Source organism: Schistocerca serialis, chromosome 3 (assembly GCF_023864345.2).
Source record: "Schistocerca serialis cubense isolate TAMUIC-IGC-003099 chromosome 3, iqSchSeri2.2, whole genome shotgun sequence".
Taxonomy (NCBI): Eukaryota; Metazoa; Arthropoda; class Insecta; order Orthoptera; family Acrididae; genus Schistocerca; species Schistocerca serialis.
In genome coordinates this window covers 518,408,718-518,431,258 of record NC_064640.1, presented here as the reverse complement: position 1 = coordinate 518,431,258, position 22,541 = coordinate 518,408,718, and the positions used below count along the sequence as shown (strand labels likewise).

Sequence of the window (22,541 nt, the reverse complement as noted above, 5' to 3'; positions counted from 1 at the left end):
GCGAACAGGCGACTATAAGTTTAGAACGCACGACGCTTGCCACTAGACCACGGGCTCACGTAGTCCGACGACGTCTCGGAAGTAGATAACACTTCCTCCTGACACTTCCGCATCTTACGGTGTTGCCAGATTGTGCATATGGCCGGACTTAGAGTTGTCAGGGGCGGTCATTTTTATTGGCCACCTTAAGTGAATGACTCAGACTTAGTCTCTGTGGCGGCCGGCCGGCGGTCAGTTTTATTGTCTAAGACTGTACATATTTAGAAATTTTATGTGCATGTAAATGTATTGTGAAATTATATTGTTAAGTAATTTTCAGTTGACTCTAACAATATATTATTAACTGTATCATTTGTTGCTCCTTGATTTCTGTTCTACATTATATGAAAAGCTGTAGAATGGATCATTTCAACTAAAATTCTCAGCAGTCAGAAGAAATTTTCTTCTAATGCATTCACAAAAATGTCAGCTAATGGGCAACCCACGGCTAGGCCCAATGGTTGTTCATGCATTTTGCCATTAAACTGAAAGTATTGTAATCTAGTACACCCTGCAGCTGTGACATAAGTTGTGACAATGGCAACACATTTATAGTTCTATGTTGTCGAATGTTATCTTCAATAACTGGAACATTAGTGTATAAACTTACAACGTCAAAAGAAACCAAACGAGAGGAGGAAGTGATCTCTACCGCTTTTAGCTTGTCTATTACCTCAGCACTATTTTTAACAGAATAATTGTTTCCAAAAACAAAGGCTTCTTTAATTTTAGTGTGTAAGAATCTTGGTAATTTATGATGTGGACTCTTTATTCCGTTAACGATTGGACGAATTGGGTGTTGACTTTTGTGTACCTTAACTGAATTCTAAGGGTAGGTGCTCTAGGGTTCATATTAATTAAAGTTTTCTTTTGAAACTCTTTCATAAGATGTTTAGTTTTTCCTTAAATATCTCCAATTTGCTTTTGTAATGTAGGGGTTGGATCCTGCTTGATTTCGAATATCCCATTTTCCTCAAAAAAAGCTAAAGTTTTAGCAATATATTCACTTTTATAGGCTACAACAAGCGAATTTCCTTTATCAGATTTAGTGATAAGAGCCTCATTATTTTTTAATTTACGGTTAATACTAGTAATAATACTACCCTCTCTTTGTTTTAAGTTATTGTTACTTACCGAATTGACCTCTCTTTCTAAAATTGTGTTACATTCATGGGCAATCATATTTTGTTGGGATTGTCAAGACCAACTTTAAGGTCAACAATAAAAGTATCCACCACTTTAGGGTCGTTAAGGCTAGGCATGAAATTGTATATAAAACCTCTCGCTAGCATGGTGCTTTCTTGAGGAGTAAAGCTTATGGAAAAAAATTTGTCAAAAAATTTGTGTTCGCAATCAACAGTTCTTTGTGCATGAACATTAGATTTAGGCATAGCATTTTCTAGATTCTGGAGTTTAAAATTGTGCCTACTCTGAATTTCAACCCTAGGATTCTGTAACCACTCATTAACGCCATGCCAAATACTGTCTATGTGAAAGTTAAAATAATCTTTAAAAGTTCTAGTAATCAAGAGATTCAAAGAGTAGGCTTCTTCATGTAGTTTATCCTTCTTCTTATAAAGATCACTGATTCTGTCACTCATAATTTGTTTCACCAGTTTTGCTTTAGTAGACGGAACCTTGGTAAACTGTTTCACGTTGATAAACTGTTTCACGTTGATAAAAGCCTTCACGTAATTTGGTGTCAAATGCTGTCTCTCACACTGTTTAGTGAAGTCAATAGCCATACCTGTTTCCAGGATTTTAAATGAAATGTCCATGTATTTCAAAACAGCCTTTGAAACCTGGGCATGCACGTATTTCAAGATTTTAAACATGGCTGAAACAGCAACTGTTGAAATTCTTCACGATAAAGGATGACAGCCAAAACAGTTGTAGGATAAAAATTTATTAAAATTCTTGACCAAGGTTTCTGCATATATAAATATACCTTCATTAGAAGTAAAAAATCCTGAGCAGGAAGACACTTTCATTAGCAAAACCTTAGCATCAAAAATGAGAAACACTAAAGCTTAAGTAACAGTGAACTTACCAAAGTAATACAGGCATGAAATCTTTTAGTTACTTACTAAAATTACAGCATGCAATGGAGATTAATAAAACAATTGTGCCAAAGGCGTTGTCAATAATTAAGACATCATCTCCATTTGTACAACATGACTATAGGCACAGGGTCAATGCAAACAGTTTAGCACCAATACTTCACCTATGAATTATCAAGACAAGAGTGTGAAAGCACTAGGGCAGATGGTTTCGCTGAGAGAGGGCACTTGAGGTATGTGCCAGACACTCGTGCACATTAAAATCCATGGATACATACATAAGCGCATCAAAATTATTAAAAGTTGAGCTAATTCAAATCTTCTGTCTTATTAAATAAAACATATCAGACCATTTAAAAACATTTATGTAAAATAGAAAATATGGAAGCAATTTACCTGTGTCCTAGTGTCACACAGATGAAGTTTGTGCTATGGAACACATCTAACAAGAGAGGGCACTAGTGTAATGTGCGAGAATCTCACGTAACGTAGGTAGTGGAATACATACTAGCAAAAACAACCAGAATGTTAGAGTAAAACATGCTAGGTAAAAATGGGGAAAACATACATAATTCCATGTTTGCTGAACATCTATGGCTTTTACAGCATATGCCACATAAACTGGATGATGTAGAATTGCTTCATGAAGCGAATAAGGGTTACAAACTGGACTTGCTCAAAGAATTAGAGATTTTAAAGCATCTGTCTCTAAAAGATGGTTTTGTTCTTAATGAACAATGCAGCTTAGAAACAAAAATTTTTTAGACAGTTTCAAACCCCTCCTTGCCTTAATGTAATATAGTCTGGCTGACTAGAAGGTAGTTTTCTTGCTTGTTGATGCCGATGAAATGCACTTTTCCTGTCTTGTTGGGATTTTATGTATTTTTGATGTTTGCTGTTTGTGATTTTCGATGTGTATGTGTGGTTAATTGACTAGTATGTTTTTATTCACACTTTCTTTTTATTCACAACGACAGATGGTTTCGTTTTACTGTAACATTCTGGTTGTTTTTGCTAATATGTATTTCACCCCCTACATTACGCGAGATTCTCGCGCATTACACTAGTGCCCTCTCTTGTTAGATGTGTTCCGTAGTGCAGGGCTTCATCTGTTTGACACTAGGACACAGGTAAATTGCTTCCATATTTTCTATTTTACATAAATGTTTTTAAATGGTCTGATATGTTTTATTTAATAAGACAGAAGACTTGAATTAGCACAACTTTTAATAATTTTGATGTGCTTATGTATGTATCCATGGATTTTAATGTGCGTGAGTGTCTGGCACATACCACAAGTGCCCTCTCTCGGCGAAACCATCTGCCCTAGTGCTTTCACACTCTTGTCTTGATAGTTCATAGGCGAAGTACTGGTGCTAAACTGTTTGCATTGACCCTGTGCCTATAGTCATGTTGTACAAATGGAGATGATGTCTTAATTATTGATGATGCCTTGGCACAATTGTTTTATTAATCTCCATTGCATGATGTAATTTTAGTAAGTAACTAAAAGATTTCGTGCCCGTATTACTTTGGTAAGTTCACTGTTACTTAAGCTTTAGTGTTTCTCATTTTTGATGCTAAGGTTTTGCTAATGAAGGTGCCTTCCTGTTCAGGATTTTTTTACTTCTGATGACGGTATATTTATATATACCGAAACCTTGGTCAAGAATTTTAATAAAATTTTTTTATCCTGCAACTGTTTTGGCTGTCATCCTTTATCGTGAAGCTTTTCTATGTATTAGAACTGCCAAATGTTTTGATTTGTTGTTTTTACTTAAATATTTCAAATAAAAGTGTCTACAAGATTGAGAAAGAATAATCTGTGGGTCACAGCAGACAGAAATTTTCTATTTAGCACTATATTTACTTACTGTTTTCATGTGCTGTTATTTTTGTGGGCCATTCTTTCAATGGAGATCAGTAATGGTAACTAACACAGTCATTCAGTCATGTGAATACTTACCTACTTTAGATATAATGTTAACATTACACACACCATTGAGATAATGTTGCACTTACAATACTCAGTCATCGTATCTATCTCCATGGCTGATCAATCAGTTTATGTGAGTGTCACACATAGACCACCATATGATCTCCAATATTAACAGTTTTTTTCCCTTGGTGGCAGTAGTGTGACAGGTTTCTCTCAGCATTAATCATACAACTGAAGAGTCCCTTATAGGAGAAGTACTTGCTCCAATTTCAAAAGGCAACATTAATGGACAGGAGGGCAGTATTCTAATCACATGCACCTCCAGTTCTATTTTACAGTCATTCATAATCATTCCAAAAGCTATCAGTACACTGAAATAAATACTAACTAATTATTAGTAGAGAAAAACAACTAAATACTGTGAAATCAGTAACTATTTCTGAAGTAGCATGTTTTCTGCAAAATTTACTGTGTTTATTTGTAACATTTCTAATGACAAATAGAGTATAATAGATTAATGATACTCAGTTTTTAATACTGCCTATTGTGGTAGTTTCTTACTTACTCCTCAACATAATTCTTATCTAGCAATGGAAAGTCCAGGTTGGAATGTCAAGAATATTACGAGAGGGATTTATTGCTACTCACCATAAAAAATATCACACTGAGTGGCAGGCAGGGACTATGAAAAGACTGTTACACAATGAGCTTTTAATCAAAGCCTTCTTCAGAAAGGGAACACCTACTCACACAAACAAGCCCACCTAGCACACACATGACTGTTAGCTCTAGCTGCTCTTGAGGTAGTGATCACATGTACGTGAGTTTGTGTGCTTGTGTGATTGTGAGAGTGTTTTATGTATGAATCAGTTAATTAATTGACTAATTAATGAGTGAACACAATCTTAAAAGTTGGGAGAAAATGTTCTGATCATATGCCCTTTGAGTACGGCCATCCATTGTTGTCTTATGCAGACAGTATTGTGGTAAATGGTAAACTGCACTAACTTAAAACCACAGAGTTTACTGTAATGTTAGATAGTTTGTGTGGTGTGTAGAATTAGAAATTAACACACAATTGGTATTCTGTTTTTTGTTATTACACAATGATTTTATTGTAATTTACAGATCATTCTGCATTTACATGTACCCTTTGTGCCTGTGATGTACTGCTTTTGAGAGAAAGGAAATGAGAGTGCTCTCATTAGCAATCAGTTCTGTACTGTGGCATGTTAGTGTATTACTGTGTACCAACCTTAAACTGTGTCTTTATACTGTGACAAGTTTCATCAAAATTGATCAGCTCAGTGTCAGTGACTGAGGCTGCAGATGTGGTTTTACACCCTGCCAGAATATATCATGTACAATGTCTGGTACAAAAAATGTAAGACTGATACTGCATCACACAAAGCAAGGTCCCTGTGATTACTAGTGTCAGAAAGGCATTGTTATTAGATTAGAATCACCCCGTTTAAGTCAAAATAACAGAAGAGCCACACAAAATGCTGTAAAGTAAGGTTAGCTTATTTCATCAAAATACTATAAGACTGATTAATAAGGTAGAAGAGCTACTTGTCTGTTTGGAAAATTTAGAGAACTCTGAGAAGACAGACATCCTGTGCCTATCTGACCACTACATAACTACAGGGTTAGATAAGTTACATATAAAAGATTACACCCTATCAACTTACGCAGAACCAATATGGGTAAAGGAGAAGTTGTTACATATATTAATAAAAAAACATTGAGAAAAATAGAAGCATGTGTTTGTGAATTAATACTGAAAAATATTTCACTTTTAATTGTAACTGCATATAGATCCCTACAGGGAAATTTTGAACTGTTTATGAGGAAACTGGTTTCTTTACTGTGCTGTCTATCAGACAGCAGCAAGCGGTTAATAGTCTGTGGTGACTTGAATGTAGATGATTATGACTGGAAAAATGATCAGTAAACCTTATTTGGATCCTACAAAATATTCTCAGTAATTAACTTTCCAACATGGGCACATAAAAACAGTAGGACTCTAATTGATAATGTTTTCCTAGGTGAGGCTCAAAGCAAGAAAGTAACTGTTTACCCAGTAGCAAATGCTGTGTCTGATCATGATGCACAGTTATTTGGGATAAATAACATAGTGCCATACAGTATGGTTACCCATCAATGGAAATCAGTTAGAATACTTGATAACTCTAGGACAAATGCTTTTAAGAATGGTTTACAAGATATATCCTGGGATGAAATTTATATTCTAGGCACTACAGTCTGGAACCGCACGACAGCTACGGTCGCAGGTTCGAATCCTGCCTCAGGCATGGATGTGTGTGATGTCCTTAGGTTAGTTAGGTTTAAGTAGTTCTAAGTTATAGGGGACTGATGACCTCAGAAGTTAAGTCCCATAGTGCTCAGAGCCATTTGAACCATTTTTTGATGAAATTTATAATGCGCTGAATGTGAACATGAGATGTAATCTATTCACTAATACATTCATATCATTATCTGAAAATAAATTTCTGCATAAGCTAAGCAGAAATCACATTAAACAGCCATGTAAAAAAAAAAAAAAAAAAAAAAAAAAAAACATGGATGACTAGAGGGATTAAATTATCTGGGGAAAGGGAACTGTATCTGTTGGCAAGAACAAGTCGAGATCCTGCAGTAGTTACACAATACAGAATCTACTCAAAATTATTAAGAAAGTTATTAAAGAATCAAGGAAGATGGGCATAATGTTAGAAATCAGTAATTCTGACAACAGACTGAAGGATGTATGGAATGTAGTGAAATGAGAGACACGGCAACCAGCCACAGAACAGGACAACATTACTATTGAACTGGGTGCAAGGGCTATAAATGATGGGTCACCAGTAGCAAATACATATAATAAATATTTTTTAAATATGGGTGAAAGCAATTTATAGTATGTAATATAAATGCCATACAGGTCCAAACAGTTCAAAAGAGAAATTGCAGCAGTATGTGGAAAAAGTAACTCTCATAAAATTCAATCATATGAATGTATCACCAACTTTTCCTTCTGAAACAAAGAAATCATTTGGTTTTAATGATGATGTTTCCAACAGAGTCTAAAGATATGTTCCCATATAATAAGCCTGATCTTATCTGAAACTAACTCAAGCCATTTTTCCAGAGAGACTGAAATATGCCATTGTTAAAGCCCTCTTTAAGAAAGGTGATAAGAAAAATGTCAGAAACTACCAACTGGTTTCACTGCTGACATTATTTTCCACAATCTTTGAGAAGGTGATATATTCCAGAATAATGTCTCATCTTGATAACAATAATATGCTCAGCAAATTACAGTTTGGGTTTCAGAAGAATAATTGCTCTATTTAGAAAGCCATTTACATGTTCACTCACCAAATTTTACAAACATTACATAGTAAAGTAGCACTGGCTAGTATTTTCTGTGACCTATGAAAGGTCACAGTATTCTCGTAGATAAATTGAGGTTTTATGGGATTTATGGTGTAGCCAACCAGTGGATAATGCCATATCAAACCAAAAGAGTGCAGAAAGTTATATGTAGTAATTCGACCAATATAATCAGGAAATGTAATTCTGACTGTGCAGAAATCTCATATGGGGTCCCCAAAGGCTTAATTTTAGGTCCACTATTGTTCTTCATATGTGTAAATGATCTCCTGTCTAATACAGAACAAGCAGAATTAGCTTTTTTCAGATGACACTAGTATTGTGATCAATCCAAGAAATAGAATAAATGGTAAACAATGTTCTTAACTAAGTTGTTTTAGGAGTTCAAAAATATGCTTTTCCTATTTAAATTATCATCAATATGGACACCTACGAATTTTGAACTTTTCACCATATTTATTCTTCACTGGTTTTCTGTGAATGGTCTCATGCTCAATTTGAAAAAGACACAACAAACTCAGTTCTGTGCATCTAACAGTACTACACCAGTGATAATTGTAACTCATGATGAGAAAACAGTAAATATGGTGAAAATTTCAAAATTCTTAGGTGTCCATATTGATGAGAATTTAAATAGGAAAAGCATATTTTTGCACTCCTAAAACAACTTAGTTAAGCTACATTTGCACTTAGAATCATTGCAAAGCTTAGGAAGAGATAAATCAGTAAGTTTACATATTTTGAATATTTTCATTCAATAATGTCATACAGAACAATGTTCTGGGATAACTCTTCTTTAAGAAATAAAGTCTTCATTGGTCAAAAATGTGCTGTAACAATAATATGATGATGTGCTCAGCCACAATCATCTTGTAGACACCTGTTTAAGATGTTGAGCATCCTGACTACTGCTTCACAGTATATTTATTCCCTCCTGAAGCTTATTGTAAATAATCCACTACAGTTCAAAAGGAACAATGATGTACATAATTAATACCAGAAGAAAAAATGACATTCGTTACTCCTATTAAGGTTGTCTTTAGCACAAAAAGGTGTGCATGATGCTGTAACAAAAATTTTTGAGCACTTACCCAGTGATATAAAATGTCTGACAGACAGCAAAGTAAAAATTGAAAACAAACTGAGGAAGTTTCTCCTTGACAATTCCTTCTATCCCATAGAAGAATTTTTATTATTGTTACGTGTAAAAGGTGATGGATAGGAATTAATTACTCCTGTATGTCTATTTAATAAAATTAAAATAAAGTAAAAAAATTATATATTTTCAGCATGTAGCCATATTTAAAAATTAATTTGTGGTGTGAATGTAAAATGACATTCCACATCATTATGATGATACAGTCAAATCCAATGTGCGTAAGAGCTCAGAACTTCTGCTGGAGACAGCTGACATGCACTTTGGGATCTTTGCTAGAAGACTAAGACGTTATTTTACCAAATATATGCATTGACAGGTTGTCACATTGCCCAAGAATGCCTGCATCCTTTCCTCCCTCTGCTGAAAACATTTAACGCATTTCATTCAAGATGGCTCTGGATCTCCACCGTTTTTACCTTCCAGCAGAGTGCAGCAACACATCTGTAGTAAAATGGTGTTCCATACCCACTGAGGTGATTAGATTTGATGAAACTTGTTGCATTGTAGGGATTTGGTTGAAGATAGGAAAACAGTTGCTTACTAATACACTGTGACAGATAGTTTCTTAGTAAAGTGGAAAGTATCATTTCTCTGGTACTGAAGTAGTAAGTTTTACTAAATGCACATGGATAAAATTTTTAAGAAGGTTAGAGAAGCATATACAAGAAAGGAAAGTAAAACATAACTTTTTTATGTTTTTACAGATTATTAAGGGTCAAAGGTATAACCAGTGTGTAGACTGGTGGTCGTTTGGAATTCTTTTGTATGAAATGCTAATTGGAGTGTCCCCATTTAGTGGCTGTGATGACAATGAATTATTCTGGTCTATTTGCAATGAGACCCCTCACTATCCACGATTTCTTTCACTGGAAGCCAAAAATATCCTTGTGCTGGTAAGTTAATTGACTGTAACATTTTTATTTGTTTTTCATTGAAGAGCATTTACAGTTTCATAGAATAATAAATAGGCACTAGGGTAAATCAGATAATTTTATTGAGAGATACTCTTTGAGAATAATGGTTTTATGAAGCTCATACAAATTCAATTTTTTGTGGTTAGTTATTCCCTTGTGCGCTAAATACATCATGTACTCTGGAATTTTTATTGCAGATACTATTCTTTATTTTAACCAATATTATTAATAATGTTAAATGTACATCAGTGTAGTGTTGTTTGTCTATGAGATGGTATACTTCAACACAGCAATGAAATATATCAATTACATACCAGTACATACCATCAGATTGACAAGCATAATCTTTAATGGAGAATTGCTCTTGGTTAATGTTACATGTTGTATCTTCAAATTTATTATGGACAACTCCTTTTACATCTGTGTACTATATCAAATTAATTATGCTTACCCATTGACTGTGCAGTATGTCTGTTTTAACAACCAGTTCTCTATAATATTATAATTCTTAATTAACAACAGCTTTTGGAGAAAGATATCAGCAAACGTTTGGGAACTCCAGAATGCTCAGCTGGCGATGTATGTGATCAACCATTCTTTAGGAACATTGATTGGGATGCCCTTGAGAGAAGAGAACTAGAACCACCCTTCAGACCAAAAGTAGTAAGTAATTGTGTTCACATGTTATTTCAGATTTATATTACAAAGTTTAAAAGTGCTATATGATATGAATAAATTCTGTTTCATATTGGAGCTGTAGTGGAGCATGGTAACACATAACATGAAACAGTAAACACGCGCATGATCGCACGCGCGAACACACACACACACACACACACACACACACACACACACACACACACACCTGTGGCAACAGCAAGTCTTGAGACTGCTGTTACCGTTATGTATTCCTGTGATCCACATATCAATCTGCCATTGGTGAGTGGTTGCCTTTCCCTACTTTTTGTATTGTTCTATTAAGGAATTTCCATTATTGTTATAATATTCTGTTTATAAACACCAATTTATAGGATTTTTAAAATCTGTCTCATCTGACCATGAATGTTTCCAAGAGAAAGAATTAGCTATTACCTTACAGGACAATTTAAAAGTTCCATTCTTTTGGTTGGGAAATAATCATATTCCTCTAATGTACTATGTTCAAAGCATTTACCAGTAGTTCAAAATTTCCATGTACTGAGTCACCACATATTATCAGGCACATGCTTACATTTGTTACAATAAGTGAAATGAAGTGTTTTTTATATCCTAATTTTCATCACACCAAAATTTTACATGACGGTGAAAATCTTTGTAAGAATATGTTGAGTTAGAAGTAATAGTTATTTTGTGTGTGTTCCATTTCCATTCAGTAAAAATGGTGGAGGAAAATTTGTGTGGGGGAGAAACAGGAGTTATAAAAGGTTTTATGAATGTGAAGAAAATAAAGGGTATCTCTTCTGAAATTTCTGTGAAGAGGGACCACTTATGGTTATATATTTTAATTAAATACAATGTTTAAATATTAAATTACTCATATTAATCCAAAAATAGTAGGTTGTGTAGAAGGAACCAGGTTTTCATTTTTTTATCAAGTTCAAAAATAGGAGTGCCTAGGAGATGATGACTTAGTAAAGTTGTAAAACATGGAATTTTTTTCATGTGAGCTTCTTAATGCCATTATGCATAAAATCTCCACCTCCTTGTGTAGGTCAATGCTAAGTGCATGTGCTCACATGAATGGAAGATGAAACATACATAATTTAAGCTGTGCTTCTGATTGATAGCAAACAGTGTTGGTTTTGGTGGTTTTCACATTTCTATAAGTTACACAATCCTGCCGCAGAAACACAGTACATAAATCACTGCAACAAGGAAACACATAGATCAAAGAAAATTGTATTAAAAAAGATAAGCAGCTGACTGAAAACAAAAAATTTTATTCACTACAAGTTTTGATCATATGGGTTACCATCAGGTGTAATAACACATCTAATCATCACACTTAACATGGATAACTCTGTGTGATCAATAGTAAAATATAGTGTGTCGAGTTATAATACAGGTATAAAAGTGATGAACGATCACTAGCTAGATAAAGAAGGACAAGGGCAGTTCATTAAACTAAGATGAAACTTGGGAACCAGCATGCTGAAAATACATGATCAATTTCATGTTAGCATATATGTAAAACAAGGAAAACATAATGCAGTTAAACTTAAGCATAATTTTATCAATTACATTAAAATACAGTAATTACATAATAAGTATATTTTTAATCTTAATTATCACTAAATATGTTAAATTGTTCTTCACCAGTCTTAATATTCTGTGATGATTATTCCATAATGTGACATGGCCCTATATCCAGAAAACTTAAATCTTAACACCTGAACACTGTATCATTCAGCCCTTTCACATTTTCTGAGGTGAAATAAAATTTATTATTTAACTTTGCAAAGTTCAAAGGCCATTCAGTTATGATTTTCAGCACATTTTGTGAAATTAATACCAACTTAGTCCATACTATAGTGACAACCATATAATTTACACACCAGTCTTCCATTGCCATTATGGTTGTTTCACTATAATAAATCACTCTAGTTGTCCTCTAAAAACCTGGTCATGACCATAATCTGACCAGAAACAACTATTAAACATCTTTGTATAATTTTCTTTTCTGCGTACAGGTGTGCTAGAAATTCTTCCTTTAGGGGAAACTGTTCAGTGTTAGCACAAGCTTTAATGTGTTACAAAATTATGTGTGTTTTTAAAAGGTTTAATTTCTGGGCAAAGGAACTATAACTTATTGTAACCAATCATATGTAGGTGTTCAACCTGTAGCTTTAATCTGTAATAACTGGACTAAACAATTTATAACTTTAATTCTAATAAACTTTTTATTATATTTGGCCATACATCCACATGCCTTACTTTGAGGGCACTGGAATTCATCCCTCATTGTTGACATAAGAACAAACAAGAATCATGCTCTGCTTTTTCTCTTTAAGCTTGCAGTACAAAATTCAGACACACTATTTCTCTAAGAGATGCAATCACAATCAGGTCTTAGTCCCTAGAGACAGTGGCTATGTGTGTTTGGGTTGGTCTTGTTTCAATCTATGTGTGTTATATACTTCTGGAGGAGGACTTTGTCCAAAACCTGAAATAGCTCTAGTAGTATTTCTCATTGTGCCTGTCTGTGACTCGCTGCTCTATGTAGTGAGTAGCAATATGTCCTTTTCATATTGTTTTTATTCCACGATTTGATTTTGTTCTCCTTCTGTAAGTTTAATTGACTAGAGTACAAAGGCAACTCAGATTCTACAAGGTAATACTGACAAGGATCACATCAAGTATGGCCCTAAAAATATAAATAAAAATATCCTAAGCTTCTAAACCAGTTGATAGGTGGAGTCCACTCTATAAGGCTAAATGTTAATTGCCTTTTTTTCTCAGGTTTACTACAAACTTCTTATCTTATTCTGTACAGATTACTTGCACTGTGTTTTCATCTTTGCTTCACAAGTCTCCAGTCCAAAATTTAAACATTGTTTTGCTCACTTTCTTGGCTGCATCATGTTGTCAATTTCAGTTCCCATCACTGTTCTATTCATATAAGAACTGCACTCCAAACTCTGAAACAACATAATCGAGGGTCCCAAAGTGTGTTTTCCCCTGCACCCAAAATTGTCTACCATGCTCCAATGCACCACTCACATGTCTTATGGACACTGTGTCTGTATCCTTCCAGATACCCAAAACTGCCACTGTCCAAATTTGTTTTTGCATTTTGAACACAAAAGTAAAATCAGATATCTACATCAGTTTACTGAACTTAACACTAAAAGTACAAAAAACTTGCCTTGCTTGTCCATATATACATATTCCAACTACTGCTACGAATTCCTCATCTTACACTGTGCAATAACAATGTTGTTGTGGCCTCAGAGTCTTTTGCAGTTGCATGCTTCAGTAAAATCTTGCCAGTTTACAAGCCATGTCATCCGGAGGTAAAAACACTGACTATTGTGTCTGGGATGGCATTCCGCTTATATGGATGCAATAGCAGTGTCTGGAATATTCCAAAGAGGGCCAGAGTGATGCACACACAAAAGGCAAGATGGACAGCTCCTAGCAGCTCCAGCCCACCAAGTGATGTCAGATGGTGCAAGGGGCAGTTGCCACATTTGAAACTAATTCTGCCACATCCCTACAGGCACCAAGCTCCTATCTTTGCTTTTGCTCATTGTCCAAAGCATGCCCTGATGCTCTGCTAACAAGGGGAGGGCACGATACTTTGTACATCTTTATTAGGCCATTAAAACAACATAATGTGTAAGTAATAATTTGGCTTACTCTGTCAGTTCAGAGAAAATCGCAAGAGAAGCTTTAAACTTCTATTATGTACCTGATGTATTTGTGCACATACACTACCTGTAAGAAGTTAGTGTGGCCATGTAGTCAGAGTTACTGCTTAGTAAGAGGATTGTGGACAAAGTGGCAGTTTGAATCCTGCTATCACTCACTTTTTAATCTATATTTTTTTCATCACTTGTCATATTATTTAATGTATGTGACATTTGAGAGGTAATATAATAGAAAAAAAACCACATATATTTTCATGAAGTTTTAGTGCATTTCATATGTTACTTAACTATTTACTATTTTTAATTAAATTTTCAAGGCGAGGGACAGACTTGGAAAACCAAGTCAAACCTTGACAAATAATTATGTGAATGACATTAAGTAATACAGTAAGTCACAACATGCCAGACCACAAGAATAATGTACAATTACTTGTCATGTGTGCTCTTGAGATCACACATTGCAGGATCATATTTGTCATACAGACATGGAAAACAGTTTTAAATGGCATTGAATGAAAGCAGTTTTCCCACATTTACAGGGAATGTTCAGAATTTCTAAGGGAAAACACACCTTGTTGACATTTTTAAAAATTTCTCTTTCTTCCAATAGTTTGGATGCAGACCATATATGACCAGAGATGAAAAGAACTATAGATTAAAAATTAAGTTTCAATGGGAGTCGAACCAGCACCTCATATGCATTTCTTTTATGAAGCTGAAACACTAATCACTTGCTCACCATGAACTCTAACATCCAGCACCTATGCACAGACGCATATACCACATAATAGACGCGTAAAACTCTTGTGATTTTCTCCGAACTTGCAGAGTAGTGCACCTTACAACTTGCATGTTGTTTTGTTTTAATCACCTGCGTAAAGTGTAAAAAGTTTGAAGTAAATCTGTGATCCCAACATCGTGGCCTCCCCTTATAAGTAAGTCTTCTGAGTCTCTGTTAAATCTTTTGCTGTTCTAATTTCAGCTGCTTCTTTTACAACAGAATTCCAATTTGGTGATGTTGATAAGATGAGAGTTTTGGCTCAAACATCATGATATTGGGATCTGTTATAAAAGAAGCAGCCGGAATTGAATTAAATAGCAACAATTTTAACAGAGGCTAGGGGTACACATAGTAGGGCATGGCAGAAGGCTTTGGACATTGAGAGAAAGCAAAGACAGATAGATGCCTGATGTGTGTAGGGATGTGGGAGCAGCAGTTCCAAGTGTGGCAACATCCTCCAGGTGCCATCTGGCATCACTTGGTCCTGCAACAGAATGGATGTGCTAGGAGCTGCCCAACTTGCCTTCAATACATCTGTCATTTTGGTCCTCTCTGGAGGTGCCAGGCATTACCCTTGCATCTACATAAGCAGAAAACCATTACAGTCATGGCAGTCAGCAATTTTAACTGCTGATGCTTATCGCAGTGACAGCTATCAAAAGTTCGAATGTTTTTTGAAGTGATGTGGCTTGTGAAACAAGAAAATTTTATTGATTAATGGTGTCCCATCAAATTCTGGGTGAAGTGTCAGAGATTAGTAACTTGATGCCATGATCTATCCATCTCAAATGACCTTGATGATGAAGGTACTTTAAACCCTGATCTCCCTTCCTACACAATCATATAGTAAATTTACCATTTCTACCTCTATACATGATTCAAATGTACTCTCTAAGATATCTGTAAAAATAGCATAAGTTAGGCTCATGTAAAAGTAAAATAGCATCTAGAATGCTAAAGGCATCCAGAAAAGATTAAACTACTTGGTACTGTCTGTGCAGTAGCAGTACGTGCTGCAACCACAGTATGAAATACATGCAACAATTAACCTAGCAGGGGCATATTATTAGTAGTTCAGGCTTCATCATTAATTTACCTACTTTATTTATGTCAGCACTGACTGTATGAATAAAAAAAATCTTTACTAAAGTGAGAGTCTCTTTCGTGCTATATGTTTCCAAAAACTAAATACAGCCCCCGTCCTGCAGAACACCAGATCACGTATTATCAGCATCAAGACAAGCTATTAAGTCATGTCTAGTTATATCAACACTTCCATATCTGATTGTAATAATACATTGTGGCTCCTGCTTTCTTACTATTACCTGTTTAGTAACTGCAAAGGCATATGGGTCAGTAGTAGAAGTCAGGTTTATTTTATGTTATTTCTTTATATACATATCCCATTGATCCATTCATGTTTGTGACATGTTAGGATGCAGAACGAGTCAAACAGTATATAAATGTAGATTACATAGAACATAGTACAGTTATTGTACAGAAGCAGTTGCATGGGATAAGATATTGTCCAAGGATTAACACACACACACACACACACACACACACACACACACACACACACACAGAGAGAGAGAAAGAGAGAGAGAGAGAGAGAGAGAGAGAGAGAGAGAGAGAGAGAGAGAGAGGGGGGGGGGGGCAGAGGAGGAGGAGGGCGACGAGGGAGGGCTGTATATGCATACAAAGTCTATATTTCTGTCTCAAAAAATTCATCTAATGAATGAAAAGATTTTTCAGGTAAATGTGTCTTCCCTTTAGCTTTACATAAAACACTGTTACTACATAAGCTTTTGATGTAGTGTGGTAGGGAATCATATATTTGAACAATGGAATGCTGTACACCTTTCTGTACCATGACCATGTTAGATTTTTGAGATCACAGTGGAAGTTAGTCTTCCTTCATGTAATGTGATCATGGAATGTTTCATTCATTTCAGAGTCAAAAGGATTGTCAACCATGAAACTTATAATCAAATAAATATATTGGGAAGCTATAGAAAATATCTCGAGTGTCTTAAAGAGATTATGACAGGATGTTCTTCGGAATACCTCACAGATCGTTCAGACAGTCTTTTCCTGCAGAAGGAAAATTTTCTTCTAGATTGCTTAAGAAATTTTTCTATTTGTAACATTGTTTCAGCTACTGCTGTCATCAGATCAGAATTTACAACCTGTCAAACCAAGAAGAAGTTCTTATCTTATGATAGCAGAAGTTGAAACAATTTTATAAACAAAGATGTTTATTAAGTTATTCACAAAAAAATCACATTGATTGCTGACTCACATAATAAATTTATAATAAAGGTTTTTAACCCAGTAATGTCTTGCTTAATGTCACCAATTTCGCTATTGAACAGAGTTGATAAATATTGTTATATTGCAGCCTTATCTTTTCTTTAATGCTAATCTTAAGATGTGACAAATTCTGGTTCATAGCACTAAAGACAGTCCTAGTTTGTAGTAACACCTGTCAAGTTACATCATCGTCTGAAGTACTTGACTTTTTTGTCCTCAACTTCACTTGCATGTACCCTCATTTCTTATTCTGTTTCAGTTCCAACAGAGTTCTAATTTTTGGCAAAATGTTTGGCTTACTTCTCTTTTGGGAATGTTTTTCACCTTGTCTTCCAACTCAGTTTTCCTCTATGTGTTTTTGTTTTGGTCTTCAGTCCAAAGACTGGTTTAAAGCAACTCTCCACACTCTACTATATCCTGTGTAAGCCTCTTCACCCATGGATAACTACTAGAACCTTCACTATGTGATCAACAGTATCTGGACACCTGGCTGAAAATGACTTAAAAGTTCCTGGTGCCCTCCATCGGTAATTCTGGAATTCAATACAGTGTTGACCCACCCTTAGTCTTGATGACAGCTGCCACTCTAGCAGGCATGCGTTAAATCAGGTGCTGGAAGGTTTTTTGGGGAATGGCAGCCCATTCTTCATGGACTGCTGTGCTGAAGAGAGGTATCAATGTCAGTCGGTGTGGCCTGGCACGATGTCAGCATTCCAAAACAGCCCAAAGGTGTTCTATAGGATTCTGATAAGGACTCTGTGCAGGCCAGTCCATTACAGGGATGTTATTGTCATGTAACCACTCCACCACAGGCTGTGCATTATGAACAGGTGCTCTATCATGTTGAAAGATGCAATCATCATCCCCGAATTGCTCTTCAACAGTGGAAAGCAAGAAGGTGCTCAAAACATAAATGTAGACCATTGCTGTGATAGTGCCTTGCAAACCACAAGGGGTGCAAACCCCCTCCATGAAAAACATGACCAGGCCGCAGCACCACCACCTCTGAATTTTATTGTTGGCACTACACACACTGGCAGATGACATTCACTGGGCATTCGCCATGCCCACACCCTGCCATTGGATCAACACATTGTGTACTGTGATCGGCACTCCACACGTTTTTCCACTGTTCAATCATCCAATGTTTAAGCTCCTTACACTAAGCAAGGCATTGTTTGGCATTTACCGGCATGATGTGTGGCTTATGAGCAGCCACTCGACCAGGAAACTGAAGTTTTCTCACCTCCCACGTAACTGTCATAGTACTTGCAGTGGATCCTGGTGCATTTTGGAATTACTGTGTGATGGTCTGGATAGATGTCTGCCTATTACACATTACGACCCTCTTCAACCGTCAGCGATCTCTGTCAGTCAACAGACGAGGTCGGCCTGTACGCTTTCATGCTGCACGTGTCCCTCCACGTTTCCACTTCACCATCACATCGGATACAGTACCACGCTCGATGTCCGTGAGTTCCGCGGAGAGCCCCATTCTGCTCTTTAATGATGTCTAATGACTAATGAGGTCGCTGATATATGGAGTACCTGACAGTAGGTGGCAGTCCAACGCTTCTAATATGAAAAACGTGTATGTATATATATATATATATATATATATATATATATATATATATATATGCTGGCCGTTTTGGCCGAGCGGTTCTAGGCACTACAGTCTGGAACAGCGCGACCGCTACGGTCGCAGGTTCGAATCCTGCTTGGGGCATGGATGTGTGTGATGTCCTTAGGTTAGTTAGGTTTAAGTAGTTCTAAGTTCTAGGGGACTGATGACGTCAGAAGTTAAGTCCCATAGTGCTCAGAGCCATTTGAACACACACACACACACACACACACACACACACACACACACACACACACACTATTACACCTGCTTAAACCGTGTAGGGCCCCCGAGAGCACGCAGAAGTGCCACAACACTACGTGACGTGGACTCTGAAGTAGTGCTCGAGGGAATTGGCACCATGAATCCTGCAGGGCTGTCCATAAATACGTAAGAGCACGACGGGATCGAGATCTCTTTCGAACGTGGCATCCCAGATATGCTCAACAATGTTATTGTCTGGAGAGACTGGTAGCCAGCGGAAGTACTTAGACGCTGGAGAGTGTTCCTGGAGCCACACTGTAGCAATTCTGGACGTGTGGGATGTCGCATTGCCTTGCTGGAATTGCCCAAGTCCGTGGGAATGCACAATGGACATGATTGGATGCAGATGATCAGACAGGCTGCTTACGTACGTGTCACCCGTCAGAGTCGTATCTAGACGTATCAGAGGTCCCATATCACTCGAACTACACATGCCCCACACCATTACAGAGGCTCCACCAGCTTGAATAGTCCTCTGCTGACATGCAGTGTCCATGGATTCATGAGGTTGTCTCCATACCCGAACACGTGCATCAGCTAGATACAATTTGAAACGAGATTCGTCCGACCAGGCAACATGTTTCCAGTCATCAACAGTCCAATGTCGGTGTTGATGGGCCCAGGTGAGGCGGAAAGTTTTGTATAGTGCAGTCATCAAGGGTACACGAGTGGACCTTCGCCTCCGAAACCCCATATCGATGATGTTTCGTTGAATGGTTCGCACGCTGACACCCATTGATGGCCCAGCATTGACATCTGCAGCAATTTGCGGGAGGGTTGCACTTCCGTCACACTGAACGATTCTCTTCAGTCGCTGTTGGTGCCGTTCTTGCAGGATCTTCTTCAGGTCGCAGCGATGTTGGTGATTTTATGTTTTGCCAGATTATTGTTATTCACTTGTCGACCGCAGTGCCGTATTTTGCCTGTTCATATATCTCTATATTTGAATTCACATGGCTATACCAGTTTCTTTGGCCCTTCAGTGAATATGAATGTCGCCTAGTGGTGATGTGGGAACGTGGCTCGGTACGGAAAGTATGTAAGTGGAGCAGAGATGAATGGGGAATAGTCAGTCTGGTTGGAGCCCAGACAGCGCGAAGAGCTCTCAGAGTGTAACGTAACGATCTTGAAGCACAACAAATACCAATGTCGTGAGCGAAACGCGCATTATAAGCAATACGAGAAGCAGTCTGTCGCCACTGATAGGAACAAGATGAGATAGGAGCAGATCAGAATTCTGATTTAATTTGGAATTCTTGTGTGATGGTCTGGATAGATGTCTGCCTATTACACGTTATGACCCTCTTCAACTGTCAGAGTGGTCTCTGTCAGTCAGCAGACAAGGTTGGCCTGTACGCTTTTGTGCTGTACATGTCCCTTCCCATTTTCACTTCACTATCACATCAGAAACAATGCACCTAAGGATGTTTAGGAGTGTGGAAATTTTGCTTACAGATGCATGACATAAGTGACACCCAATTACCTGGCCATGTTCAAAGTCCAAGAGTTCTGCAAAGTGCCCCATTCTGCTCTCTCACAATGTCTAATGACTAATGAGGTCACTGATATGGACTACCTAGCAGAAGGTGGCAGCACAATGCACCTAATATGAAAACGTTTTTTTTTTTGGGAGGGGGGGGGGGGGGTGTACGGATACTTCTGATCACATAGTGTACCTCCATTTGACCCTGCATACTATATTCTTCCCTTGGTCTCCCTCTACAATTCCCTCCCCCTTACACACACACACACACACACACACACACACACACACACACACACACACACACACACTCTCTCTCTCTCTCTCTCTCTCTCTCTCTCTCTCTCTCTCTCTGTTTCTCTCTCTCTTTCTCCCTCCTCCCCACCCCCTCCCCCTGTTTCTCCTCAATTACCAAACTGATTATTACTTCATGCTTCAGTAATTTCCTGTCAATTGATCCCTACTTTTAGTCATGTTGTGCAACAAATTTCTTTTTACCTCTTACCTCTAGCCAGCACTCTAACTTAACAGGTTTTGCTTATCCCATAGCCCTTTTTGGCAGACTTTTGTTACCTATTCCTTTCCAAATTGAATTTTTTGGTAGCTTTCATATTAAACACTGTCAGATATCATTGCCTGCAGCATATTACTTCTGTAAGCGCAACACGTCATTTTGATTGGCTGATTTCAAGTTCATAATTGATACTGGTCATCTGTATAGGTTGCACTTGAAAGAACATTAAGAGTTACTTACTAAACACCACTACTTGTATACATACCAAAAGTAATATTTGATTTTACTTTATTTCTAGGTCACAAGCACCAAATTGTACAGTTTAACTTTATGTCATTCGCTTCAGTGCCTAATTTTTGAACCATAATAATTCATTTTGAATTATGTGAGATGAAGTTTTACAGGACTGAGTGTTATGAATGTCCTTCATGATTGTGTCTATGGAACATGAAAATAAATGAAGGAATACAGTTTATTGTGAATGATGTTCTCAGTATTACTAAAGATAGTGTTGTGTATACCACTATAATATGGCATACTTATGGAAAAATCATTGTTTCATATGATGCTGAATCTTTTATTTACAGTTCAGTATTTTTGTCTAAGTAATTTCTTTTCCAAAGTACTTGAACATTGTCTTTAATTATTTATTATGTTTGTTGCAGCAACATCCTCTTGATGTACAATATTTTGACACAACTTTCACAACGGAACGAGCACAGTTGACTCCAATTGACAGAGGGATTTTGGAGACAATGGATCAGGCTCAGTTCCATGGATTTTCATACACAAACCCATATGCAACTGATGTGTAATAGGTGCTACACAACTTGTACATGTATTGTTGGCTAACAACATTTGCGCTGATCAGAGTCTCTTACCTAATGTCTACTATGGCAATTATTTGCATCATGAAGCAATAGAGTAATTGTGTAAATATGGTCATCTTGATGTCATGAAAGAATAATACTCACGCGTTACTCTGTGGTGTATTTTTTCTGACATTTTTAGTCAGAATTTGCAGGGAGTTTTTTTCCTAGTTGTCATAATTTGTTGAATTTTTCAAAACTTTTCTAGTGAAATTTGAGACTGATTTCAGCCAGAGCTTGCTTAAAATATGTGTGAAACTTAAGTATTAATGAAAGCTTTTAAATCTTACTAAATGTGTGTGCAAGAAAACTGCAGCCTTGATTCAAAAGCTGAAAGTTATGTTTTATATATGTATAACAACTGTTTTGTTCTGTGCCATACCATTCTGTGTTCTTGTGAGATATTTTTGTTATGTGCTGTTCGCCTAAGATGGTAAATTAAGTTTCAGTTTAGTCCATTGTTTTTATATATACACAAATTTTATTTTATCATTCAAAATTGTAAGACTTTACATACACATTTATATCATCTATGTTCTCATTATGGCAATTTTCATTGATTCAATAAAATTTTCTTTAATACATTTATATACTTGTTTAAATAACATATATGTTGTGTCCAATATATTATACTGACATTGAAATGTTTCCGTCAAATTCCATGGAAATTCTTTTCACAAACAGTTTTCACATCCGAATAGAAATGAAGTCACAACATGCAACTGTCATTTTAGTAGAGCTTTTTTTTACAATGTACATAAATGTTATAACTTTTTATATTAATTTTCATATCTATGACAATTCCACCCATTTCTC

The 22,541-nt window shown here is 36.5% G+C and overlaps 1 protein-coding gene across 1 annotated transcript in view; it reads left to right on the top strand.

The window, feature by feature from the left end:
- LOC126470396 (titin-like) overlaps window positions 1–22,313 on the top strand; it is a 203,864-nt gene extending 181,551 nt beyond the window's left edge. Inside the window, exons 6-8 of the mRNA XM_050098239.1 lie at window positions 9,298–9,486; window positions 10,030–10,170; window positions 21,522–22,313. Coding sequence (XP_049954196.1) covers window positions 9,298–9,486; window positions 10,030–10,170; window positions 21,522–21,671 — 480 coding nt within the window. The 3' untranslated portion in view covers window positions 21,672–22,313. The remainder of the gene's footprint in view (window positions 1–9,297; window positions 9,487–10,029; window positions 10,171–21,521) is intronic.
- The last annotated feature ends 228 nt before the right edge of the window (window positions 22,314–22,541 follow it).